This window comes from Haemorhous mexicanus, unplaced genomic scaffold, assembly GCF_027477595.1.
Source record: "Haemorhous mexicanus isolate bHaeMex1 unplaced genomic scaffold, bHaeMex1.pri scaffold_172_ctg1, whole genome shotgun sequence".
NCBI lineage: Eukaryota > Metazoa > Chordata > Aves > Passeriformes > Fringillidae > Haemorhous > Haemorhous mexicanus.
The window spans coordinates 1-27,224 of record NW_026776009.1 but is presented as its reverse complement, the minus strand read 5'-3'; the positions used below and the strand labels follow the sequence as shown (position 1 = coordinate 27,224).

General features: G+C 61.8%; 1 protein-coding gene across 1 annotated transcript; it reads left to right on the top strand.

The window, feature by feature from the left end:
* Positions 1-136: 136 nt before the first annotated feature.
* Positions 137-26,118, top strand: LOC132322862 (SH3 and multiple ankyrin repeat domains protein 1-like; the record flags this gene model as incomplete). The annotated part of the gene is given in 12 exon segments (XM_059837585.1): positions 137-190; positions 2,659-2,862; positions 5,760-5,831; positions 6,839-6,947; positions 10,729-10,866; positions 11,553-11,572; positions 13,789-13,956; positions 17,829-17,945; positions 22,015-22,092; positions 23,498-23,564; positions 25,840-25,998; positions 26,001-26,118. Coding segments are annotated over 12 exon segments (1,292 nt in total), but the record flags the coding sequence as incomplete, so codon positions are not given.
* Positions 26,119-27,224: the final 1,106 nt, after the last annotated feature.

The following is a 27,224-nucleotide window of genomic DNA, read 5'->3' as shown; positions in this document are numbered from 1 at the left end:
GGAGGGGGGCCGCGGCTCCGAGTACCCCGAGGCCGACTCGGACTCGGGCAGTTCCCGCGAGGGCCCCCCCGGAACCAACCCGGGACCCCCCCGGGGACCCCCCCGGGGCCCCCCCCGGCCCCCCCCGGCCCCCGAGGACCATTTCAGCATGATGGTGTTCCGCATCGGCATCCCCGACCTGCACCAGACGGTGAGGAAAGGACCAAAAACAACCCCAAAAAAAGATCAGAAACGGGCAAAAAAATGGGCTGGGAGATGGCGGGGGGAGGGGGGAAAATGGGGGGAAGAGGAGGAAAAAAATGGGGAATTTTTGTGCCAAAAATGGGGGAGAAGCTCGAAAAAAATGGGGGATTTTCCACACAAAAATGGGGAATTTTCGCCGCAAGAATTGGGAAGAATCTCAAAAAAAATTTGGGAATTTTTCCCCTAAAAATTGGGAAGAACCTCAAAAATAAAAGGGGAATTTTCCACCCAAAAATGGGGAATTTTCGCCGCAAAAGTTGGGAAGAACCTCAAAAAAAACTGGGAATTTTTGCGCCCAAAATTGGATGAACCTCAAAAAAAAAAAGGGGAATTTTCCACCCAAAAATTGGGAATTTTCCCCCCAAAAATTGGGAAGAACCTCAAAAAAAAATTGGGAATTTTTCCCCCAAAAATGGGGAATTTTCCCTCAAAAACTGGGAAGAACCTCAAAGAAAATTGGGAATTTTCCCCCCCAAAATGGGGAACTTTTCCCCCAAAATATTGGGAAATTTCCCCCCAAAAATTGGGAATTTTGCCCCCAAAAAAGGGGAATTTTCCACCCAAAAATGGGGAATTTTCCCCCCAAAAATTGGGAAGAACTTAAAAAAAATTGGGACTTTCCCCCTCCTCATCCCTAATTTTTTGGAGCTCATTCTGGGGGTTTTTGGGGCTTTTTGGGGCATTTTGAGCTCATTTGGAGCCATTTCCTCACCCAACACTCCCCAACCCCGGGGGTTTTTGGGATCCCCTCATTTGGGGTTTCCCTTTTGGGGTCCCCCCTGCCCTGATCCCCCCAAATCTGCATTTTTGGGACTCATCCCAGAGGATTTTTGGGGTTTTTGGGGGCCATTTTGGGGCGTTTTGGGGCCATTTTGATGCCTTTTAGGACAATTTCCTCACCCAACACTCCCCAACCCTGGAGGTTTTTTAGGACCCCCTCATTTGGGGTTTCACTTTTGGGGTTCCCCCTGCCCTGACCCCCCAAATCTGCATTTTTGGGATTAATCCCAGGGGATTTTTGGGCATTTTGAGACCATTTCGAGCTCATTTCGAGCCATTTCCTCACCCAACACTCCCCAAACCCTGGAAGTTTTTGGGATCCCCTCATTTGGGGTTTCCCTTTTGGGGTTCCCCCTGCCCTGACCCCCCAAAACCTTTGGGGTTCCCATTTTTGGGACTCATCCCAGGAGATTTTGGGGCTTTTTGGGGCTTTTTGGGGCATTTTGAGACCATTTCGAGCCATTCCCTCACCCAACACTCCCCAATCCTGGAGGTTTTTGGGAACCCCTCATTTGGGGTTTCACTTTTGGGGTCCCCCCTGCCCTGACCCCCCCAAATCTGCATTTTTGGGACTCATCCCAGGAGATTTTGGGGCTTTTTGGGGCATTTTGAGCCATTTTGAGACCATTTCGAGCCATTTCCTCACCCAACCCTCCCCAATCCCGGGGTTTTTTGGGGATCCCCTCACCCCAAACCCTTCAGGATTTCCCTTTTGGGGTCCCCCCATGACCTGATCCCCCCAAATCTGCATTTTTGGGATTAATCCCAGAGGATTTTGGGGCTTTTTGGGGCATTTTGAGCCATTTTGAGGCCATTTACAGCATTTTCCCCACCCAACACTCCCAACCCCGGGGTTTTTTGGGACCCCCTCATTTGGGGTTTCATTTTTGGGGTTCCCATGACCTGATCCCCCCAAATCTGCATTTTTGGGATTAATCCCAGGGGGTTTTGGGGCTTTTTGGGGCTTTTTGGGGCCATTTTGAGACCATTTCGAGCCATTTCCTCACCCAACACTCCCCAACCCCGGAGGTTTTTGGGATCCCCTCATTTGGGGTTTCCCTTTTGGGGTCCCCCCTGCCCTGACCCCCCAAATCTGCATTTTTGGGATTAATCCCAGGGGATTTGGGGGCTTTTTGGGGCGTTTTGAGCCATTTTGAGGCCATTTACAGCATTTTCCCCACCCAACACTCCCCAAACCCTGGAAGTTTTTGGGATCCCCTCATTTGGGGTTTCCCTTTTGGGGTTCCCCCTGCCCTGACCCCCCAAAACCTTTGGGGTTCCCATTTTTGGGACTCATCCCAGGAGATTTTGGGGCATTTTGGGGCATTTTGGGGCCATTTTGAGCTCATTTGGAGCCATTTCCCCACCCAACACTCCCCAACCCCGGGGATTTTTAGCATCCCCTCATTTGGGATTTCACTTTTAGGGTTCCCCCTGCCCTGACCCCCCCAAATCTGCATTTTTGGGATTAATCCCAGGAGATTTTTAGGCATTTTTGGGCCATTTTGAGGCTGTTTAGAGCCATTTCCCCACCCATCTCTCCCCAACCCCGGAGGTTTTTAGCATCCCCTCATTTGGGGTTTCCCTTTTGGGGTTCCCCCATGCTGACCCCCCGGTGTTTTCCCCCCTGCCCAGAAGTGCCTGCGCTTCGACCCGGGCGCGGCCGTGTGGGCGGCCAAGCAGCAGCTGCTCTGCGCCCTGACCGAGGGGCTCCACGACGGCCTCAACTACGGCCTCTTCCAGCCCGCCGCCGCCGGCCGCGACGCCAAGTTCCTGGACGAGGAGCGCCCGCTGCGCGACTACCCCCAGAGCTTCGACCAGGGCGTGCCCTACCTCGAGGTGGGCGTGGTCAGGGGCGTTGGGGGGGCGTGGTCACCGTGGGTGTGGTCCTGGGTGGGTGGGGAGTCAATTTGGGGTGGGGTACGTGGAGGAGAATTGGGGTTAAAGTGGCGGATTTGGGGTTAAATTGGTGTGGGGTGGGCGTGGTCAGGTCCCCGAGGGGCGTGGTCGCTGCGGGTGTGGTCCTGGGTGGGTGGGGAGTGAGTTTGGGGTGGGGCAGGTGGAGGAAAAATTGAATTAAAGTGGCAGATTTAGGGTTAAATTGGTGTGGGGTGGGCGTGGTCAGGGCCTGGGGGGCGTGGTCACTGTGGGTGTGGTCCTGGGTGGGTGGGGAGTCAATTTGGGGTGGGGTACGTGGAGGAGAATTGGGGTTAAAGTGGCGGATTTGGGGGTAAAATGGTGTGGGGTGGGCGTGGTCAGGGGCTGGGGGGGCGTGGTCACTGTGGGTGTGGTCCTGGGTGGGTGGGGAGTCGATTTGGGGTGGGGTACGTGGGGGAGAATTGGGGTAAAAGTGGCGGATTTGGGGTTAAATTGATGTGGGGTGGGCGTGGTCAGGGCCTGGAGGGGCGTGGTCGCTGTGGGTGTGGTCCTGGGTGGGTGGGGAGCCGATTTGGGGTGGGGTACGTGGGGGAGAATTGGGGTTAAAGTGGCGGATTTGGGGTTAAAATGGTGTGGGGTGGGCGTGGTCAGGGCCTGGGGGGGCGTGGTTGCTGTGGGTGTGGTCCTCGGGGGGTGGGGAGTTGATTTGGGGTGAGGTACGTGGGGGAGAATTGGGGTTAAATTGGCGGATTTGGGGTTAAATTGGTGTGGGGTGGGCGTGGTCAGGGTTTGGGTGTGGTCACCGTGGGCGTGGTTCCTGTGGGTGTGGTCCTGGGTGGGTGGAGTCGATTTGGGGTGGGGTACGTGGAGGAGAAATTGAGTAAAAGTGGCGGATTTGGGTTAAAATGGTGTGGGGTGGGCGTGGTCAGGGTCCTGGGGGGCGTGGTCGCTGCGGGTGTGGTCCTGGGGGTGTGGTGTCACTTTGGGGTGGAGCTACAGGGGAGGAATTTGGATCAAAGTGGCGGAATTGGGGGTGAATTGATGTGGGGTGGGCGTGGTCAGGTTCCCGAGGGCGTGGCCACTGTGGGTGTGGTCCTGGGTGGGTGGGGAGTCAATTTGGGGTGGGGTACGTGGGGGAGAATTGGGGTTAAAGTGGCGGATTTGGGGTTAAATTGGTGTGGAGTGGGCGTGGTCAGGTTCCCGAGGGCGTGGCCACTGTGGGTGTGGTCCTGGGTGGGTGGGGAGTGAGTTTGGGGTGGGGCACGTGGAGGAAAAATTGAATTAAAGTGGCAGATTTAGGGTTAAATTGGTGTGGGGTGGGCGTGGTCAGGGTCCTAGGGGGCGTGGCCGCTGTGGGTGTGGTCCTGGGTGGGTGGGGAGTCGATTTGGGGTGGGGTATGTGGGGGACAATTGGGATTAAAGTGGCGGATTTGGGGGTAAAATGCTGTGGGGTGGGCGTGGTCAGGGCCTGGGGGGCGTGGTCGCTGTGGGTGTGGTCCTGGGTGGGTGGGGAGTCGATTCGGGGTGGGGTACATGGAGGAGAAACTGAGTAAAAGTGGCGGATTTGGGGGTAAAATGGTGTGGGGTGGGCGTGGTCAGGGTCCTGGGGGGGCGTGGTCGCTGTGGGTGTGGTCCTGGGGGGGTGGGGAGTCGATTTGGGGTGGGGTATGTGGGGTAGAATTGGGGTAAAAGTGGCAGATTTGGGGGTAAAATGGTGTGGGGTGGGCGTGGTCAGGGTTCCATGGGGCGTGGCTATTGTGGGTGTGGTCCCTGGGGTCATGGCATCCGTTTAGGGTGGAGCGACAGGGGAGGAATTTGGATCAAAGTGGCCGAATTGGGGGTGAATTGATGTGGGGTGGGCGTGGTCAGGGCCTGGGGGGGCGTGGTCACTGTGGGTGTGGTCCTGGGTGGGTGGGGAGTCGATTTGGGGTGGGGTACGTGGGGGAGAATTGGGGTTAAAGTGGCGGATTTGGGGGTAAAATGGTGTGGGGTGGGCGTGGTCAGGGGCTGGGTGTGGTCGCTGTGGGCGTGGTCGCCTTGGGTGTGGTCCTGGGGGTGTGGTTTCAATTTGGGGCGGGGCTAAGAGGGAAGGATTCGGACGAAAGTGGCGGATTTGGGGTTAAATTGGTGGAGAGTGGGCGTGGTCAGGGTTTGGGTGTGGTCCCAGTGGGCGTGGTCAGGGTTTGGGTGTGGTCCCAGTGGGCGTGGTCACTGTGGGTGTGGTCCCAGGGGCGTGGTTTCAATTTGGGGCGGGGTTAATGGGGAGAATTGGGATCAAAGCGGCAGAATTGGGGTTAATATGTGGAGTGGGCGTGGTCAGGGTTTGGGCGTGGTTGCTGTGGGTGTGTCCCTTGTGTGGGTGTGGCCGTGGGGTGGGCGTGGCCTCCCTTGGGGGAGGGGTCAAAGGGGCAGAATTGGGGTTAATATTATGTGGAGTGGGCGTGGTCAGAGTTTGGGTGTGGTATTTATGGGCGTGGTCAGGAGGCGTGGTCTCTGTTGACATGATCAAAGAGAGGGCGTGGCTTGTGGTGGGAGGGGCCTGGTATGAATCGGGGCGGAGCCAAAGGGGAAAAATTGGGCCCAAAAAGGGGCGGGGCTTGTGTTACGAGAAAGGGGGCGTGGTCAGGAGGGGCGGAGCTTAAACGAATATTTTTGTGGGGTGGGCGTGGTCAGGGACAGGCTTGGGGCGTGGCCTGCTGAGTGGGCGTGGCTTAGGGGAGTTGTAGGGCCTCTCCAGCGGGGTGGGCGTGGCTTAGGGCAGGCGTAGGGTGTTTCCCATGGGGTGGGCGGGGTCTGGGCAGGGTGGGGGCGTGTCCCCCTTGGTGGGGGGCGTGTCCCCGTGCTGACCCCGCCCCCAGTTCCGGTACAAGACCCGGGTGTACAAACAAACGAACCTGGACGAGAAACAATTGGCCAAGCTCCACACCAAGGTGGGTGGGACACGCCCCCTGCCCCGGGGCCACGCCCCCTCTGCCTCCCGACCCCGCCCCTCTGCTCATCGACCACGCCCTGATCCCCTGGACACGCCCTCCCCATCATTTGGCCACGCCCCTTTTCTCCAGCAATTCACTCCGCAGTAGCCACGCCCCCCTGAGTACTTGGCCACACCCTCTGGTTATAGGCCACGCCCCAGAGTCCCTGGACACACCTGCTTTCCCTTGGCCACGCCCCATGTTGGCCACACCCCTCTGCTAATTGGCCACATCCCCACTCGCTCTATCCCATGGCCACGCCCCTTTGTGCTTTGGCCACGCCCATTATTCAATGACACCACTCCTTTTCATTTTGGCCACGCCCCCTTCGCCTGATCACACCCCTCCTCTCTCAGGCCACGCCCCCAGCCTGCACGGCCACGCCCCTCCCCGGTGTCCCCAAGTGTCCCCTGGGGACTCCTGGGTGTCCCCAAATATCCCCAAAATGTCCCCAAATGTCCCCAAATGTCCCCAAAATGTCCCCAATGTCCCCAATGTCCACAATGTCCCCAATGTCCCCAAAATGTCCCTAAAATGTTGCCAATGTCCCTGATGTCCCCAACCCCCCCAATGTCCCCAATCCCCCCAATGTCCCCACTGTCCCCAATGTCCCCAATGACCCCAAATGTCCCCAATCCCCCCAATGTCCCCAATGTCCCCAATCCCCCCAATGTCCCCAATGTCCCCAACCCCCCAATGTCCCCACTGTCCCCACTGTCCCCAATGTCCCCAATGTCCCCAACCCCCCCAATGTCCCCAATGTCCCCAACCCCCCCAATGTCCCCAATGTCCCCAATGTCCCCACTGTCCCCAACATCCCCAATGTCCCCAATGTCCCCATGTCCCCAATGTCCCCAATCCCCCCAATGTCCCCAATGTCCCCAATGTCCCCAATGTCCCCAACCCCCCCAATGTCCCCACTGTCCCCAATGTCCCCAACGTCCCCGCTGTCCCCCTGTCCCCAGACGGGGCTGCGGAAGTTTCTGGATTACGTCCAGCACGGCTCGGCCGAGAAGGTGGCGCGGCTGCTGGAGCGGGGGCTGGACCCCAACTACCACGACTCCGACTCGGGGGGTGAGAGCCAGAAACACCCCTAAAATCAGCCTAAATCATCCCCAAATCACCCCAAAATCATCTCTCAAATCATCCTCAAAATGACCCAAAATCACCCCAAAATCACCCCAAAAATCATCCCGAAATCATCCCAAAAATCATCCCAAAAATCATCCCCAAAATCATCCCCAAAAACTCCCTAAATCACCCCAAAATCACCCCAAAAATCATCCCAAAATCACCCCAAAATCACCCCAAAATCACCCAAAATCACCCCAAAATCATCCTCAAAATGACCCAAAATCACCCCAAAATCACCCCAAAAAATCACCCAAAAAATCCCCAACTACCACGACTCCGACTCGGGGGGTGAGAGCCAAAAACACCCAAAAACACCCTAAATCACCCCCAAATCACCCCAAAATCACCCCAAAAATCATCCCAAAATCACCCCAAATTATCCCCAAAATCACCCCAAAATCACCCCAAAATCACACCAAAATATCCCCAAAATCACACCAAAGTCACCCCAAAAATCACCCCAAAATCATCCCAAAAATGACCCCAAAATCACCCCCAAATCACCCCAAAATATCCCCAAAATCTCCCCAAAATTACCCCAAAATATCCCCAAAATCTCCCCAAAATCACCCCAAAATCACCCCAAAAATCACCCCAAAATCATCTTCAAAATGACCCCAAATCACCCCAAAATCACCCCAAAAAGATCCCAAAATCATCCCCAAAATCATCCCAAAAATCACACCAAAATCACCCCAAAAATCATCCTCAAAATGACCCCAAATCACCCCAAAATCACCCCAAAATCATCCACAAAATCTCCCCAAAATATCCCCAAAATCACCCAAAAATCACCCCAAAATATCCCCAAAATCACACCAAAGTCACCCCAAAAATCACCCCAAAATCATCCCAAAAATGACCCCAAAATCACCCCCAAATCACCCCAAAATCACCCCCAAAAATCATCCCAAAAATCACCCCAAAATCACACCAAAATCACCCCTAAAAAATCCCCAACTACCACGACTGCAACTCGGGGGGTGAGAGCCAAAAACACCCAAAAACTCCCTAAATCACCCCAAAATCAGTCCAAACATCACCCCAAAATCACCCCAAAATCATCCCCAAAATGTCCCAAAAATCATCCCAAAATCACCCCAAAATTACCCCAAAATATCCCCAAAATCTCCCCAAAATCACCCCAAAATATCCCCAAAAATCATCCTCAGAATGACCCAAAATCACCCCAAAAATCAGTCCAAAAAATCACCCAAAATCACCCCAAAATCATCCCCAAAATCACCCCAAAATCATCCCTAAAATCATCCCCAAATTACCCCAAAATCACCCCCAAAATCACCCCAAAATCACCCCAAAATCACCCCAAAATCACCCAAAATCACCCCAAAATCATCCCAAAATCACCCAAAATCATCCCTAAAATCATCCCCAAATTACCCCAAAATCACCCCCAAAATCACCCCAAAATCACCCAAAATCACCCCAAAATCATCCCAAAAATAACCCCAAAATCACCCCAAAATCACCCCAAAATCATCCCAAAAATCAATAACCCCAAATCATCCCCAAATTATCCCCAAAATCACCCAAAATCAGTCAAAAAAATCACCCAAAATCACCCCAAAATCACCCCAAAATCACCCCAAAAAATCCCCAAAAAATCCCCAGAAATCATCTGGGATGCCCCAATGTGCCCACATTGTCCCCAGTGTCCCCAATCCCCCCGATGTCCCCCAACCCCCCTGGTGTCCCCAACGTCTCCAATGTCCCCAAGGTCCCCAAGGTTCCCCAACATCCCCAATGTCCCCACCCCCCCCGATGTCCCCGATGTCCCCAACATCTCCAACCCCCTCCGAGGTCCCTGATGTCCCCAATGTCCCCAATGTCCCCCAATATCCCCAACTCCCCAAAGTCCCCAACCCCCCTTGATGTCCCCGATGTCCCCAACCCCCCCAATGTCCCCAACCCCCCCAATGTCCCCAACCCCCCCAATGTCCCCAACCCCCCCAATGTCCTCAAACCCCCCAAATGTCCCCAATGTCCCCAGTGTCCCCGATGTCCCCTGCTGTCCCCAAATGTCCCCTGACCAGATGTTGCTCTCTGGGCTCTGCCGTGCCACCTCCAGCGTCCCCGGGGTCCCTTTGTCACCCAATGTCCCCAACCCCCCAGTGTCCCCAATGTCCCCAACCCCCCCCAGTGTCCCCAATGTCCCCAACCCCCCCCAATGTCCTCAATGTCCCCAATGTCCCCAACGCCCCCAATGTCCCCAATATCCCCAACCCCCCGATGTCCCAAATGTCCCCAACCCCCTCTAATATCCCCAACCCCCCAAAGTCCCCGATGTCCCCAATGCCCCCAATCCCCCCGATGTCCCCCAACCCCCTCTGATGTCCCCAACCCCCCCGATATCCCCGATGTCCCCAATGTCCCCAACCCCCCGATGTCCCCTTCGATGTCCCCAACCCCCCAATGTTCCCGATGCCCCCAATGCCCCCAACCCCCTTTGATGTCCCCCATGTCCCCAACCCCCCCAATGTCCCCAACCCCCTGATGTCCCCAACCCCCCCCCAACCCCCCCCAATGTTCCTGATGTCCCCAATGTCCCCCGACCCCCCCAATGCCCCCAACCCCCCCAACCCCCCCAATGTCCCCGATGTCCCCAATGTCCCCAACCGCCTCTGATATCCCCAACCCCCCAACGCCCCCAATGTCCCCAACCTCCCCAAACCCCCCCTGGTGTCCCCAATGTCCCAAATGTCCCCAACCCCCCAAATGTCCCCAATGTCCCCACTGTTCCCGACCCCCACAATGTCCCCAACCCCCCTAATGTCCCCAATGTCCCCAACCCCCTTTGATGTCCCCTTTGATGTCCCCAACCCCCCCAATGTCCCCAATGCCCCCAACCCCCCAATGTCCCCGATATCCCCAATGTCCCCAACCCCCCGGATGTCCCCTTTGATGTCCCCAATGTCCCCGATGTCCCCTTTGATGTCCCCAACCCCCCCAATGCCCCCAACCCCCCCGATGTCCCCAATGTCCCCAATCCCCCCAATGTCCCCAATGTCCCCAACCCCTTTGATGTCCCTGATGTCCCCAATGTCCCCGATGTCCCCAACCCCCCGATGTCCCCTTTGATGTCCCCAACCCCCCGATGTCCCCAATGTCCCCAATGCCCCCAACCCCCCCAATGTCCCCAATCCCCCCAATGTCCCCAATGCCCCCAACCCCCCAATGTCCACGATGTCCCTGATGTCCCCAATGTCCCCAATGTCCCCAACCCCTTTGATGTCCCTGATGTCCCCAATGTCCCCGATGTCCCCAACCCCCCGATGTCCCCTTTGATGTCCCCAACCCCCCGATGTCCCCGATATCCCCGATGTCCCCAATGTCCCCAATGTCCCCAATGTCCCCAACCCCCTCTGATGTCCCCAATGCCCCCGATGTCCCCGATGTCCCCAACCCCTCCAATGTCCCCAACCCCCCCAATGTCCCCAACCCCACCAATGTCCCCAACCCCCCCAATGTCCCCAATGCTCCCAACCCCCCCAATGTCCCCAACCCCCCGAATGTCCCCAATGCTCCCAATCCTCCCAATGTCCCCAATGTCCCCAACCCCCTCTGATGTCCCCAACCCCCCCAATGTCCCCAATGTCCCCAATGCCCCCAACCTCCCGATGTCCCCTTGGATGTCCTCAATGTCCCCGATGTCCCCAACCCCCCTGGGATGTCCCCTGGGATGTCCCCTTTGCTGTGGCAGAGACGCCGCTGACGCTGGCGGCGCAGCGCGAGGGCCCGGCTGAGGTGGAGATCATCCGCCTGCTCTGCCTGGGCGGGGCTCACCTGGACTTCCGCGCCCGCGACGGGGCCACCGCCCTGCACCGCGCCGTCTGCACGCGCCGCTACCCCCGCCCTGCTGGTGAGACACCGGGCACACCTGGGCACACCTGGGCACACCTGGGGACACCTGGGGACACACCTGGGGACAGCTAGGGATACACCTGGGCACACCTGGGCACACCTGGGCACACCTGGGGACAGCTAGGGATACACCTGGGCACACCTGGGCACACCTGGGGACAGCTAGGGATACACCTGGGCACACCTGGGGACATCTGGGGACAGCTAGGGATACACCTGGGCACACCTGGGGACATCTGGGGACAGCTAGGGATACACCTGGGCACACCTGGGCACACAGGCAGGGCGCTGCACCGCGCCGTCTGCACGCGCCGCTACCCCGCCCTGCTGGTGAGGCACCTGGGCACACACCTGGGGATACACCTGGGCACACAGCTGGGGACAGCTGGGGACAGCTGGGGACAGCTAGGGATACACCTGGCACACCTGGGCACACAGGCAGGACGCTGCACCACGCCGTCTGCACGCGTCGCTACCCCCGCCCTGCTGGTGAGACACCTGGCACACCTGGGGACACACCTGGGCACACACCTGGGGACAGCTAGGGATACACCTGGGCACACCTGGGCACACCTGGGGACAGCTAGGGATACACCTGGGCACACCTGGGCACACCTGGGGACAGCTAGGGATACACCTGGGCACACCTGGGCACACAGGCAGGGCACTGCACCGCGCCGTCTGCACGCACCGCTACCCCGCCCTGCTGGTGAGGCACCTGGCACACACCTGGGGACACACCTGGGGACAGCTAGGGACAGCTAGGGATACACCTGGGCACACCTGGGGACAGCTGGGGACAGCTGGGGACACCTGGGGACAGCTAGGGATACACCTGGGCACACAGGCAGGGCGCTGCACCGCGCCGTCTGCACGCGCCGCTACCCCGCCCTGCTGGTGAGGCACCTGGCACACACCTGGGGACACACCTGGGCACACCTGGGGACAGCTGGGGACAGCTGGGGACAGCTGGGGACAGCTAGGGATACACCTGGGCACACCTGGGCACACAGGCAGGGCGCTGCACCGCGCCGTCTGCACGCGCCGCTACCCCGCCCTGCTGGTGAGACACCTGGCACACACCTGGCACACCTGGGCACACACCTGGGCACACCTGGCACACACCTGGGGACACACCTGGGCAGACACCTGGGGACACCTGGGGACAGCTAGGGATACACCTGGGCACACAGGAGGGCGCTGCACCGCGCCGTCTGCACGCGCCGCTACCCCGCCCTGCTGGTGAGACACCTGGCACACCTGGGCACACCTGGGGACACCTGGGCACACCTGGGCACACCTGGGGACAGCTAGGGACATCTAGGGATACACCTGGGCACACCTGGGCACACAGGCAGGGCGCTGCACCGCGCCGTCTGCACGCGCCGCTACCCCGCCCTGCTGGTGAGGCACCTGGCACACCTGGGCACACACCTGGGGACAGCTGGGGATACACCTGGGGACAGCTAGGGACAGCTGGGGACAGCTGGGGACAGCTAGGGGTACACCTGGGCACACCTGGGCATACACCTGGGCACACCTGGGCATACACCTGGGCACACCTGGGCACACCTGGGCACACCTGGGGACAGCTAGGGATACACCTGGCACACCTGGGCACACAGGCAGGGCACTGCACCGCGCCGTCTGCACGCGCCGCTACCCCGCCCTGCTGGTGAGGCACCTGGCACACCTGGGGACACCTGGGCACACCTGGGCACAGCTGGGGACAGCTAGGGATACACCTGGGCACACACCTGGGGACACCTGGGGGCACCTGGGGACAGCTGGGGACAGCTAGGGACACACCTGGGCACACAGGCAGGGCGCTGCACCGCGCCGTCTGCACGCGCCGCTACCCCGCCCTGCTGGTGAGGCACCTGGCACACACCTGGGCACACCTGGGCACACCTGGGGACAGCTGGGGACAGCTAGGGACAGCTAGGGATACACCTGGGCACACCGGGCACACCTGGGCACACAGGAGGGCGCTGCACCGCGCCGTCTGCACGCGCCACTACCCCGCCCTGCTGGTGAGGCACCGGGCACACCTGGGCACACACCTGGGGACACCTGGGGACAGCTAGGGATACAGCTGGACACACCTGGGGACACCTGGGGACAGCTGGGGATAGCTAGGGATACACCTGGGCATACACCTGGCACACCTGGGGACACCTGGCACACCTGGGGACAGCTAGGGATACACCTGGGCACACACCTGGCACACCTGGGCACACACCTGGAACACCTGGGCACACCTGGGGACAGCTAGGGATACACCTGGGCACACCTGGGGACAGCTAGGGATACACCTGGGCACACACCTGGGCACACCTGGGGACAGCTAGGGATACACCTGGCACACCTGGGCACACCTGGGCACACACCTGGGCACACCTGGGCACACTTGGGGACACCTGGGGACAGCTGGGGACACCTGGGGACAGCTAGGGATACACCTGGCACACCTGGGGACACACCTGGGCACACACCCGGTGACAGCTGGGCACACCTGGACACACACCTGGGGACACCTGGGGACAGCTGAGGACAGCTGGGCACACCTGGGCACACCTGGGGACAACCGTGGATGCCACGGGGGGGTCTGGGGGTGTCACCAAGGGGTCCCACAGGTGCCACGGGGGGTCCATGGGTGTCACAGGGGGGTCCCAAAGGTGTCACAGGGGGGTCTGGGAGTGTCACCAAGGTGTCCCACAGGTGTGCCCATGTCACCTGCAGGCGCTGCTGGACCTGGGGTGTCCCCAAATTAAGGGGGTGACACCCCTGGGTGCCATGGGGGGGTCCCACAGGTGCCACAGGGGGTCCCAAAGGTGTCACAGGGGGTCCCACAGGTGTCACCAGGGGGTCCCACAGGTGTCCCCCATGTCACCTGCAGGCGCTGCTGGACCTGGGGGGGTCCCCGAACTACAAGGACCGGCGGGGCCTGACCCCCCTGTACCACACGGCCATGGTGGGCGGCGACCCGCGGTGCTGCGAGCTGCTGCTCTACAACCGCGCCCACATCGGCACGGCCGACGAGAACGGCTGGCAGGAGATCCACCAGGTGAGGGACACCTGTGACATTGGCACCTGGCACCTGGCACCTGTGTGACCCCGTTATCCCATCCCTGTGTGACCCCATCACCCCGTTATCCCATCCCTGTGTCCCTGTGTCACATCGGCACGGCCGACGAGAACGGCTGGCAGGAGATCCACCAGGTGAGGGACACCTGGCACCTGGCACCTGGCACCTGGCACCTGTGTGACCCCGTTATCCCATCACTGTGTCACCGTGTCCCTGTGTCCCTGTGTCCCTGTGTCACTGTGTCACTGTGTCACATCGGCACGGCCGACAAGAACGGCTGGCAGGAGATCCACCAGGTGAGGGACACCTGGGTCACATTGGCACCTGTCACCTGTGTCACCTGTGTCACCCCATCACCCTGCTATCCCATCCCTGTGTCCCTGTGTCCCTGTGTCACCGTGTCCCTGTGTCACATCGGCACGGCTGACGAGAGCGGCTGGCAGGAGATCCACCAGGTGAGGGACACCTGGCACCTGGCACCTGGCACCTGTGTGACCCTGTTATCCCATCCCTGTGTCACCCCCGTTATCCCATCCCCGTGTCCCTGTGTCACATCGGCACGGCCGACGAGAACGGCTGGCAGGAGATCCACCAGGTGAAGGACACCTGGCACCTGGCACCTGGCACCTGGCACATTGTCACCTGTGTGACCCCATCATCCCATCCCTGTGTCACTGTGTCCCTGTGTCCCTGTGTCACTGTGTCACATCGGCACGGCACCGACCAGAGTGGCTGGCAGGAGATCCACCAGGTGAGGGACACCTGGCACCTGGCACCTGGCACCTGCGTGACCCTGTTATCCCATCCCTGTGTCCCTGTGTCCCTGTGTCCCTGTGTCACTGTGTCCCTGTGTCCCTGTGTCACTGTGTCACTGTGTCCCTGTGTCACTGTGTCCCTGTGTCCCTGTGTCACTGTGTCACTGTGTCCCTGTGTCACTGTGTCCCTGTGTCCTTGTGTCACATCGGCACGGCCGACGAGAACGGCTGGCAGGAGATCCACCAGGTGAGGGACACCTGGCACCTGGCACCTGTCACATTGTCACCTGTGTGACCCCATCATCCCATCCCTGTGTCACTGTGTCCCTGTGTCCCTGTGTCACTGTGTCACATCGGCACGGCCGACGAGAACGGCTGGCAGGAGATCCACCAGGTGAGGGACACCTGGGTCACATTGGCACCTGTCACCTGTGTCACCTCGTTATCCCATCCCCGTGTGACCCCATCACCCCGTTATCCCATCCCTGTGTCCCTGTGTCACTGTGTCCCTGTGTCACATCGGCACGGCCGACGAGAACGGCTGGCAGGAGATCCACCAGGTGAGGGACACCTGGCACCTGGCACCTGTGTCACCCCCATCACCCCGTTATCCCATCATCATCCCATCCCTGTGTCACTGTGTCACATCATCCCATCCCTGTGTCCCTGTGTCACTGTGTCACCGTGTCCCTGTGTCACATCGGCACGGCCGACGAGAGCGGCTGGCAGGAGATCCACCAGGTGAGGGACACCTGGCACCTGGCACCTGTCACCTGTCACCTGGCACCTGTGTGACCCCATCACCCCGTTATCCCATCATCATCCCATCCCTGTGTCCCTGTGTCACATCATCCCATCCCTGTGTCACTGTGTCACTGTGTCACTGTGTCCCTGTGTCCCTGTGTCCCTGTGTCACATCGGCACGGCCGACGAGAACGGCTGGCAGGAGATCCACCAGGTGAGGGACACCTGGGCCATTGGCACCTGGCACCTGTCACATTGTCACCTGTGTGACCCCATCACCCCGTTATCCCATCCCTGTGTCACTGTGTCCCTGTGTCCCTGTGTCACATCGGCACGGCCGACGAGAACGGCTGGCAGGAGATCCACCAGGTGAGGGACACCTGGCACCTGGCACCTGGCACCTGGCACCAGTCACATTGTCACCTGTGTGACCCCATCATCCCATCCCTGTGTCCCTGTGTCACTGTGTCACTGTGTCACATCGGCACGGCACCGACGAGAGCGGCTGGCAGGAGATCCACCAGGTGAGGGACACCTGGCACCTGGCACCTGTCACCTGTGTGACCCCATCACCCCGTTATCCCATCATCATCCCATCCCTGTGTCACTGTGTCACTGTGTCACTGTGTCACTGTGTCCTCGTGTCCCTGTGTCACATCGGCACGGCCGACGAGAACGGCTGGCAGGAGATCCACCAGGTGAGGGACACCTGGGCCATTGGCACCTGGCACCTGGCACATTGTCACCTGTGTGACCCCATCATCCCGTTATCCCATCCCTGTGTCACTGTGTCACTGTGTGACCCTGTCACCCCGTTATCCCATCCCTGTGTCCCTGTGTCACTGTGTCACTGTGTCACCGTGTCACTGTGTCACCGTGTCCCTGTGTCACATCGGCACGGCTGACGAGAGCGGCTGGCAGGAGATCCACCAGGTGAGGGGCACCTGTGTCACTGTCACCTGTCACCCCCTCATGTTGTCACCCCGTTATCACCCCGTGTCCCCTTGTCTCAGAACAACTGGCGGGAGATCCACCAGGTGAGGTGACAGCTGTGTCATTGTCACCGTGCCACCATGTCACCGTGTCACCGTGTCACTGTGTCACCCTGTCACCCTGTCACCGTGTCACCCTGTTCCTGTGTCACCCAATCCTGCTGTCACCGTGTCACCGTGTCACCCTGTCACTGTGTCACCCAATCCTGCTGTCACCTCTCACCCCATCACCCTGTCACCGTGTCACCTTGTCACTGTGTCACCCAATGCTGCTGTCACTGTGTCACCCAATGCTGCTGTCACCCTGTCACCGTGTCACCGTGCCAGTGGCAGATGTCATTGTGCCACTCACTCTGCCGTGTCACCGTGTCACTGCGTCACCCCCTCATCCCTGTCCCCAATGTCCCTGATGTCCCCAAATCCCCCCGATGTCCCCATGACGGCCCCGATGTCCCCAAAGTCCCCAAAGTCCCCAATGTCCCCAATGTCCCCAATCCCCCCAATGTCCCCTGTGTCCCTGCTGATGACCCCATGTCCCCAACCCCTGGTGTCCCCCGCTGATGTCCCGGTGTCCCCAACACCCCCCAGTGTCCCCAACTCCCCAACACCCCCGGTGTCCCCAACCCCCCCGGTGTCCCCGCTGATGTCCCCATGTCCCCACCCCCCCCCAACCCCCCTGGTGTCCCCAACCCCCCCGGTGTCCCTGCTGCTGTCCCCGTGTCCCCAACCCCCTGATGTCCCCAATCCCTTGGGTGTCCCCAACCCCCCAAGTGTCCCCAACCCCCCCGGTGTCCCCGCTGATGTCCCCGTGTCCCCACCCCCCCCCAACCCCCCCCAGTGTCCCCAACCCCCCCCAGTGTCCCCAAGCCCCCCAGTGTCCCCGGTGTCCCCAGTGATGTCCCCGTGTCCCCAACTCCCCTGGTGTCCCCCCCAGTGTCCCTGTGTCCCCAACCCCCCGATGTCCCCAACCCCCCTGGTGTCCCACTGACGTCCCAGTGTCCCCAACCCCCCCGATGTCCCCAATGTCCCCGGTGTCCCCTCTGATGTCCCCGTGCCCACCCTGGTGTCCCTGCTGATGCCCCCGGTGTCCCCAACCCCCCGGTGTCCCCAACCCCCCCAATGTCCCCAACCCCCCTGATGTCCCCAACCCCCCAATGTCCCCGGTGTCCCCTCTGATGTCCCCGTGTCCCCACCCCCCAAACCCCCGGTGTCCCCAACCCCCCCCAGTGTCCCCAAGCCCCCCCAGTGTCATGGGTGTCCCCGTTGCTGATGTCCCCATGTCCCCAACCCCCCCGATGTCCCCAACCCCCCCGATGTCCCCAACCCCCCGGTGTCCCCTCTGATGTCCCCGTGTCCCCAGGCGTGCCAGCACGGCCACTCGCAGCACCTGGAGCATTTGCTGTTCTACGGCGCCGAGGCGGCGGCACAGAACGCGTCCGGCAACACCGCGCTGCACATCTGCGCCCTCTACAACAAGGTGGCACCTCGGGGACATCGGGGACATCGGGGACATCGGGGGGGTTGGGGACATTGGGGACATCGGGGACATTGGGGACACAGAACGCGTCCGGCAACACCGCGCTGCACATCTGCGCCCTCTACAACAAGGTGGCACCTCGGGGACATCGGGGACATCTGGGACATTGGGGACATTGGGGGTGTTGGGGACAGTGGGGACACGGCGGCACAGAACGCCTCCGGCAACACCGCGCTGCACATCTGCGCCCTCTACAACAAGGTGGCACCTCGGGGACATCGGGGACATCGGGGACATCGGGGGGGTTGGGGACATTGGGGACATTGGGGACATTGGGGACACTGGGGACATTGGGGACATTGGGGCACAGAACGCGTCCGGCAACACCGCGCTGCACATCTGCGCCCTCTACAACAAGGTGGCACCTCGGGGACATCGGGGACATCCTGGGGACATCGGGGGGGTTGGGGACATTGGGGGGGTTCGGGACATTGGGGGGGTTGGGGACATTGGGGACACAGAACGCGTCCGGCAACACCGCGCTGCACATCTGCGCCCTCTACAACAAGGTGGCACCTCGGGGACATCGGGGACATCCTGGGGACATCGGGGGGGCTGGGGGGTTTGGGACATTGGGGACATTGGGGGGGTTGGGGACAGTGGGGACAGTGGGGACACGGGGACACAGAACGCGTCCGGCAACACCGCGCTGCACATCTGCGCCCTCTACAACAAGGTGGCACCTCGGGGACATCGGGGACATCCTGGGGACATCGGGGGGTTGGGGACATTGGGGACATTGGCGACACTGAGGGCACTGGGGATGCAGGGGACTGGGGACATTGGTGCCACACTGGTGACACCTTGGTGCCACGTTGATGGCATTTTGGTGACATGTTGGTGCCACGTTGGTGCCACGTTGGTGACCCTTGGTGCCCCTTGGTGCCACTTGGTGACCCTTTGGTGACCCTTGGTGCCATTTGGTGACCCTTGCTGAGACTTTGGTGACTCTTGGTGCCCCTTGGTGCCACTTGGTGCCCCTTGGTGCCACTTGGTGCCATTTGGTGCCATTTGGTGACACATTAGTGACCCTGGGTGTCATTTGGTGCCCCTTGGTGACACTTGGTGCCATTTGGTGACCCTTGCTGAGACTTTGGTGACTCTTGGTGCCACTTGGTGCCCCTTGGTGACCCTTGGTGACCCTTGGTGCCATTTGGTGACCCTTGGTGACCGTTGGTGACCCGTTGGTGACACTTGGTGCCACTTGGTGACTCTTGGTGACCCTTGGTGACCCTTGGTGACCCTTGGTGCCCCTTGGTGCCCCTTGGTGCCACTTGGTGACCCTTGGTGACCCTTGGTGACCCTTGGTGCCCCTTGGTGACCCTTGGTGCCATTTGGTGCCACATTGGTGCCCCTTGGTGACCCTTGGTGACCCTTGGTGCCCCTTGGTGCCCCTTGGTGCCCCTTGGTGACCGTTGGTGACCCTTGGTGACCCTTGGTGCCCCTTGGTGACCCGTTGGTGACCCTTGGTGCCCGTTGGTGCCCCTTGGTGACCCGTTGGTGCCCCTTGGTGCCCCTTGGTGACCCTTGGTGCCCCTTGGTGACCCTTGGTGCCACGTTGGTGCCCCTTGGTGCCCCTTGCTGACACTTTGGTGCCCCTTGGTGCCCCTTGGTGCCATTTGGTGACCCTTGGTGACCCTTGGTGCCACTTGGTGACCCTTGGTGCCCCTTGGTGACCCTTGGTGCCACTTGGTGACCCTTGGTGACCCTTGGTGACCCTTGGTGCCCCTTGGTGACCCTTGGTGCCATTTGGTGCCACATTGGTGCCCCTTGGTGACCCTTGGTGACCCTTGGTGCCCCTTGGTGCCATTTGGTGACCCTTGGTGACCGTTGGTGACCCGTTGGTGACCCTTGGTGCCCGTTGGTGCCCCTTGGTGACCCGTTGGTGACCCTTGGTGACCCTTGGTGCCACTTGGTGACCCTTGGTACCCCTTGGTGCCCCTTGGTGACCCTTGGTGCCCCTTGGTGACCCTTGGTGCCACGTTGGTGCCCCTTGGTGCCCCTTGCTGACACTTTGGTGCCCCTTGGTGCCCCTTGGTGCCATTTGGTGACCCTTGGTGACCCTTGGTGACCCGTTGGTGCCACGTTGGTGCCCCTTGGTGCCCCTTGGTGCCATTTGGTGCCATTTGGTGCCATTTGGTGACACATTGGTGACCCTGGGTGTCATTTGGTGCCATGTTGGTGACCCTTGGTGACCCGTTGGTGCCATTTAATGACCCTTGCTGACACTTTGGTGACCCTTGATGACCCTTGGTGCCACTTGGTGACCCTTGGTGCCACATTGGTGACCCTGGGTGTCATTTGGTACCCCTTGGTGCCCCTTGGTGCCCCTTGGTGCCATTTGGTGCCCCTTGGTGCCCCTTGGTGCCCCTTGGTGCCCCTTGGTGACCCTTGGTGCCCCTTGGTGACCCTTGGTGCCCCTTGGTGCCACGTTGGTGACCCTTGGTGCCATTTGGTGCCCCTTGGTGCCCCTTGGTGCCACTTGGTGCCATTTGGTGACACATTGGTGACCCTGGGTGTCATTTGGTGCCACGTTGGTGACACTTGGTGACCCGTTGGTGCCATTTGATGACCCTTGCTGACACTTTGGTGACCCTTGGTGACCCTTGGTGACCCTTGGTGCCCCTTGGTGCCCGTTGGTGCCCCTTGGTGCCCGTTGGTGCCACATTGGTGACCCTTGGTGACCCTTGGTGCCCCTTGGTGACCCTTGGTGCCACTTGGTGCCATTTGGTGACCCGTTGGTGACCCTTGGTGCCCCTTGGTGACCCTTGGTGACCCGTTGGTGACCCGTGGTGACCCTTGGTGCCCCTTGGTGCCCCTTGGTGCCACTTGGTGACACTTGGTGACCCTTGGTGCCCCTTGGTGACCCTTGGTGCCATTTGGTGCCACGTTGGTGACCCTTGGTGCCATTTGGTGCCACGTTGGTGCCCCTTGGTGACCCTTGGTGACCCTTGGTGCCACGTTGGTGCCCCTTGGTGACCCTTGGTGACCCTTGGTGCCACGTTGGTGCCCCTTGGTGACCCTTGGTGACCCTTGGTGACCCTTGGTGCCCCTTGGTGCCCCTTGGTGCCCCTTGGTGACCCTTGGTGACCCTTGGTGCCATTTGGTGACCCTTGGTGCCCCTTGGTGCCACTTGGTGCCCCTTGGTGCCCCTTGGTGCCCCTTGGTGACCCTTGGTGCCATTTGGTGACCCATTGGTGACACTTTGGTGCCACGTTGGTGCCCCTTGGTGACCCGTTGGTGACCTTTGGTGCCCCTTGGTGACCCTTGGTGACCCTTGGTGCCATTTGGTGACCCGTTGGTGACCCTTGGTGCCATTTGGTGCCCCTTGGTGCCCCTTGGTGCCCCTTGGTGCCATTTTGGTGCCCCTTGGTGACCCTTGGTGCCATTTGGTGCCATTTGGTGACCCTTGCTGACACTTTGGTGACCCTTGCTGACACTTTGGTGACACTTGGTGCCATTTGATGCCCCTTGGTGCCCCTTGGTGCCCTTTGGTGCCCCTTGGTGCCACATTGGTGACCCTTGGTGCCCCTTGGTGCCACGTTGGTGACCCTTGGTGCCCCTTGGTGACCCGTTGGTGACCCGTTGGTGCCCCTTGGTGACACTTGGTGCCCGTTGGTGCCCCTTGGTGCCCCTTGGTGCCCGTTGGTGACCCTTGGTGACCCGTTGGTGACCCTTGGTGCCACTTGGTGACCCTTGGTGACCCTTGGTGCCCCTTGGTGACCCTTGGTGACCCTTGGTGACCCTTGGTGCCCCTTGGTGCCATTTGGTGACACTTGGTGCCCGTTGGTGACCCGTTGGTGCCCCTTGGTGACACTTGGTGCCCGTTGGTGACCCTTGGTGACCCTTGGTGCCCCGTTGGTGACCCTTGGTGCCCCTTGGTGACACTTGGTGCCCGTTGGTGACCCTTGGTGCCCCTTGGTGCCCGTTGGTGACCCTTGGTGACCCTTGGTGCCCCTTGGTGCCATCTGGTGCCCCGTTGGTGACCCGTGGGTGTCGCTGTCCCCAGGAGAGCTGTGCCCGGATCCTCCTGTACCGAGGGGCCAACAAGGAGGTGAAGAACAACAGCGGGCAGACGCCCTTCCAGGTGACACTGGGGACACCCTGGGGACATGGGGACATGGGGACATGGGGACATGGGGACACCCTGGGGACACTGGGGACATGGGGACATGGGGACACCCTGGGGACATGGGGACACTGGGGGCAGACGCCCTTCCAGGTGACACTGGGGACACCCTGGGGACATGGGGACACCCTGGGGACATGGGGACATGGGGACATGGGGACACACCCAGGGGACATGGGGACATGGGGACACACCCTGGGGACATGGGGACACACCCTGGGGACAGACCCTGGGGACATGGGGACATGGGGACACTCCCTGGGGACACTGGGGACATGGGGACACTGGGGGCAGACGCCCTTCCAGGTGACACTGGGGACATGGGGACATGGGGACACTCCCTGGGGACATGGGGACACTGGGGACATGGGGACATGGGGACACTCCCTGGGGACATGTGGACACTCCCTGGGGACAGATCCTGGGGACATGGGGACATGGGGACACTGGGGGCACATTCTGGGGACACTCCCTGGGGACATGGGGACATGGGGACACTGGGGGCACATTTAGGGGACACTCCCTGGGGACACGGGGACATGGGGACACTCCCTGCTCCAGGTGACACTGGGGACATGGGGACACTGTGGAGGGGGTGACCCCCATGTGAGTGTCCCCTCTCTGTCCCTTTGTCCCCTTTATTTCCCATCCCTGTCCCCTCCCTGTCCCCGCTGTCCCCAATCCCCCCAATGTCCCTGTCCCTCTGTCCCTGTCCCCTCTGTCCCCGCTGTCCCCTCTGTCCCCTCTGTCCCTGTCCCTCTGTCTCTGTCCCTGTCCCTCTGTCCCTGTCCCTCTGTCTCTGTCCCCGCTGTCCCCTCTGTCCCTGTCCCCCCTGTCCCTCTGTCCCTGTCCCCTGTCCCTGTCCCCGCTGTCCCTGTCCCTGTCCCCTCTGTCCCCTCTGTCCCTGTCTCTGTCCCCGCTGTCCCCTCTGTCCCCGCTGTCCCCTCTGTCCCGCTGTCCCCTCTGTCCCTGTCTCTGTCCCCTCTGTCCCCGCTGTCCCTCTGTCCCTGTCCCCGCTGTCCCCTCTGTCCCCTCTGTCCCCGCTGTCCCCTCTGTCCCTGTCCCTGTTCCCTCTGTCCCCTCTGTCCCTGTCTCTGTCCCCTCTGTCCCTCTGTCCCTCTGTCCCCGCTGTCCCCTGTCCCCGCTGTCCCCTCTGTCCCCTCTGTCCCCTCTGTCCCTCTCTCTGTCCCCTCTGTCCCCTCTGTCCCCTCTGTCCCCTCTGTCCCCTGTCCCTGTCCCTCTCCCCTCTGTCCCCGCTGTCCCTCTGTCCCCTCTGTCCCACTGTCCCTCTGTCCCCTCTGTCCCCTCTGTCCCTCTGTCCCTGTCCCTGTCCCTCTGTCCCCTGTCCCCGCTGTCCCCGCAGGTGGCCGTCATCGCCGGGAACTTCGAGCTGGGGGAGCTCATCAAGAACCACCGGGACAGCGACGTGGGTGAGCCTGGGGACAGCGGGGACAGAGGGGGACATCATTGGGGACAGCGGGGACATTGGGGACATTGGGGACACTGGGGACATTGGGGATATTGGGGACACCGGGGACACTGGGGACATTGGGGATATTGGGGACACTGGGGACATTGGGGACAGTGGGGACATTGGGGACATTGGGGACATTGGGGACATTGGGGGGATCAGGGACATTGGGGACATTGGGGACATCATTGGGGACAGCGACGTGGGTGAGCCTGGGGACAGCGGGGACATCGCTGGGGACATTGGGGACATTGGGGACACTGGGGACATTGGGGACATCATTGGGGACAGTGGGGACATTGGGGACATTGGGGACAGCGACGTGGGTGAGCCTGGGGACACTGGGGACACTGGGGACATTGGGGACATTGGGGACACTGGGGACATTGGGCTTTTTGGGAACAGGGGGGATGGGAGGAACTTGGGGGGGTCTGGTCCTTCCTTCCCCCAGACCCCCTGACCCCCCCAAATCCCCCCTGACCCCCCCCCCAGTTCCCTTCCAGGAGAGCCCCCAGACCCCCCCAGACCCCCCAAATCCCCCCCAAATCCCCCCAAATCCCCCCAGACCCCCCAAATCCCCCCCAAATCCCCCCAAATCCCCCCTGACCCCCCAAATCCCCCCCAGACCCCCCAAATCCCCCCCAGACCCCCCCAAATCCCCCCCAAATCCCCCCAAATCCCCCCCAAACCCCCCAAATCACCCCCAGACCCCCCCAAATCCCCCCAAATTCCCCCAAATCCCCCCCAGACCCCCCCAAACCCCCCCCCAGACCCCCCCAGACCCCCCCCAGCCCCCCTGACCCCCCCCCCAGTTCCCTTCCAGGAGAGCCCCCAGACCCCCCAAACCCCCCCCAAACCCCCCTCAACCCCCCCCCCAAACCCCCCCAGACCCCCCCAGACCCCCCAAATCCCCCCCCAGACCCCCCCAGCCCCCCTGACCCCCCCCCAGTTCCCTTCCAGGAGAGCCCCCAGACCCCCCAAATCCCCCCCAGACCCCCCAAATCCCCCCTGACCCCCCCCCAGTTCCCTTCCAGGAGAGCCCCCAGACCCCCCAAATCCCCCCCAGACCCCCCAAATCCCCCCTGACCCCCCCCCAGTTCCCTTCCAGGAGAGCCCCCAGACCCCTCAGACCCCCCCAAATCCCCCCAAATCCCCCCCCAGACCCCCCAAATCCCCCCCAGACCCCCCCAAATCCCCCCCAAACCCCCCCAGACCCCCAGACCCCCCCAGACCCCCCCCCAGTTCCCTTCCAGGAGAGCCCCCAGACCCCCCCAAACCCCCCCCAAATCCCCCCCAAACCCCCCCAGACCCCCCCAAATCCCCCCTGACCCCTCCCCAGTTCCCTTCCAGGAGAGCCCCCAGACCCCCCCAAACCCCCCCAGACCCCCCCTGACCCCCCCCCCAGTTCCCTTCCAGGAGAGCCCCCAGACCCCCCCAGACCCCCCAAACCCCCCCAGACCCCCCCAAATCCCCCCTGACCCCCCCCCAGTTCCCTTCCAGGAGAGCCCCCAGACCCCCCCAAACCCCCCAGACCCCCCCCAGACCCCCAAAAACCCCCCCAAATCCCCCCAAAATCCACTCTGGACCCCCCAGACCCCCCCAGACCCCCCCCAAATCCCCCCTGACCCCCCCAGACCCCCCCAAATCCCCCCCAAACCCCCCCAGACTCCCCCAAATCCCCCCTGACCCCCCCAAATCCCCCCAAATCCCCCCCAGACCCCCCCAAATCCCCCCAAATCCCCCCTGACCCCCCCCCAGTTCCCTTCCAGGAGAGCCCCCAGACCCCCCAAACCCCCCAAATCCCCCCCAAATCCCCCTCAACCCCCCCCCAAACCCCCCCAGACCCCCCCAAGCCCCCCCAAATCCCCCCCAGACCCCCCCAGCCCCCCTGACCCCCCCCCAGTTCCCTTCCAGGAGAGCCCCCAGTTCCCAAACCCCCCCCCCAGACCCCCAAAATCCCCCTCAAATCCCCCCAGATCCCCCCAAACCCCCCCCAGACCCCCCAAACCCCCCCCAGACCCCCCAAATCCCCCCCCAGACCCCCCAAACCCCCCAAATCCCCCCCAGCCCCCCTGACCCCCCCCCAGTTCCCTTCCAGGAGAGCCCCCAGACCCCCCAGACCCCCCAGACCCCCCCAAACCCCCCCCAGACCCCCTGACCCCCCCCCCAGTTCCCTTCCAGGAGAGCCCCCAGACCACCCCAGACCCCCCCAGCCCCCCTGACCCCCCCCCCAGTTCCCTTCCAGGAGAGCCCCCAGTTCGCCGGGCGCCGCCGGGAGCCCCTCCGGAGCCTCCCCCTCCCCCCCCAGCGCCTCCTGCGGGCCAACAGCGACACCGGGGGGGGGGCCCTGCCCGAGTGGGTCCTGAGGGGTCCCCCCGGAGCCCCCCCCGGCCCCCCGCCCCCCCCTCGGGCACCCTGCGCAGCTCCAGCTCCCCCCGGGGGGCTCGGGCTCGCTCCCCCTCCCGCGGGCGGCACCCGGAGGAGCCCCGGAGGCAGCCCCGGGGCAGGCCCAGGTACGGGGGGGATTTGGGGGGGTCTGGGGGGATTTGGGGGGGTCTGGGGGGGATTTGGGGGGTCCAGAGTGGATTTGGGGGGGGTTTGGGGGGTGGGACCCCTGGAAAAGGCACCCGGAGGCAGCCCCGGGGCAGGCCCAGGTACCTGAGGGGGGATTTGGGGGGGGCTTTGGGGGGATTTTGGGGGGATTTGGGGGGTCTGGGGGGCGTTGGGGGGTCCAGAGTGGATTTGGGGGTGATTTGGGGAGTAAGACCCCAGGAAAAGGCACCTGGAGGAGCCCCGGAGGCAGCCCCGGGGAGGTCCAGGTACGGGGGGGGGATTTGGGGGGGGATTTGGGGGGTCTGGGGGGGATTTGGGGTGGGATTTGGGGGGGTGGGACCCCTGGAAAAGGCACCCGGAGGAGCCCCAGGGCAGGCCCAGGTACCTGAGGGGGATTTGGGGGGGATCTGGGGGGTCTGGGGGGGATTTTGGGGGGATTTGGGGGGTGGGACCCCAGGAAAAGGCACCTGGAGGAGCCCCGGAGGCAGCCCCAGGTATGGGGGGGAGGATTTAGGGGGTCTGGGTGGGATTTGGGGGGTCCAGAGTGGATTTTGGGGGGATTTTGGAGCATTTGGGGGGATTTTGGGGGGGTTTGGGGGGTCCAGAGTGGATTTGGGGTGGGATTTGGGGGGTGGGACCCCAGGAAAAGGCACCTGGAGGAGCCCCGGGGCAGGCCCAGGTACCTGAGGGTGATTTGGGGGGGTCTGGGGGGGTTTGGGGGGTCCAGAGTGGATTTGGGGGTGGACTTTGGGGGGTGGGACCCCTGGAAAAGGCACCTGCAGGAGCCCCGGAGGCAGGACCGGTACGGGGGGGGAGGATTTAGGGGGTCTGGGGGGGATTTGGGGGGTCCAGAGTGGATTTTGGGGGGATTTTGGAGCATTTGGGGGGATTTGGGGGGTCTGGGGGGGCGTTGGGGGGTCCAGAGTGAATTTGGGTGGGATTTGGGGGGTGGGACCCCTGGAAAAGGCACCTGCAGGAGCCCCGGGGCAGGCCCAGGTACGGGGGGGGATTTGGGGGGGTCTGGGGGGATTTGGGGGGTCCAGAGTGGATTTGGGGGGGGTTTGGG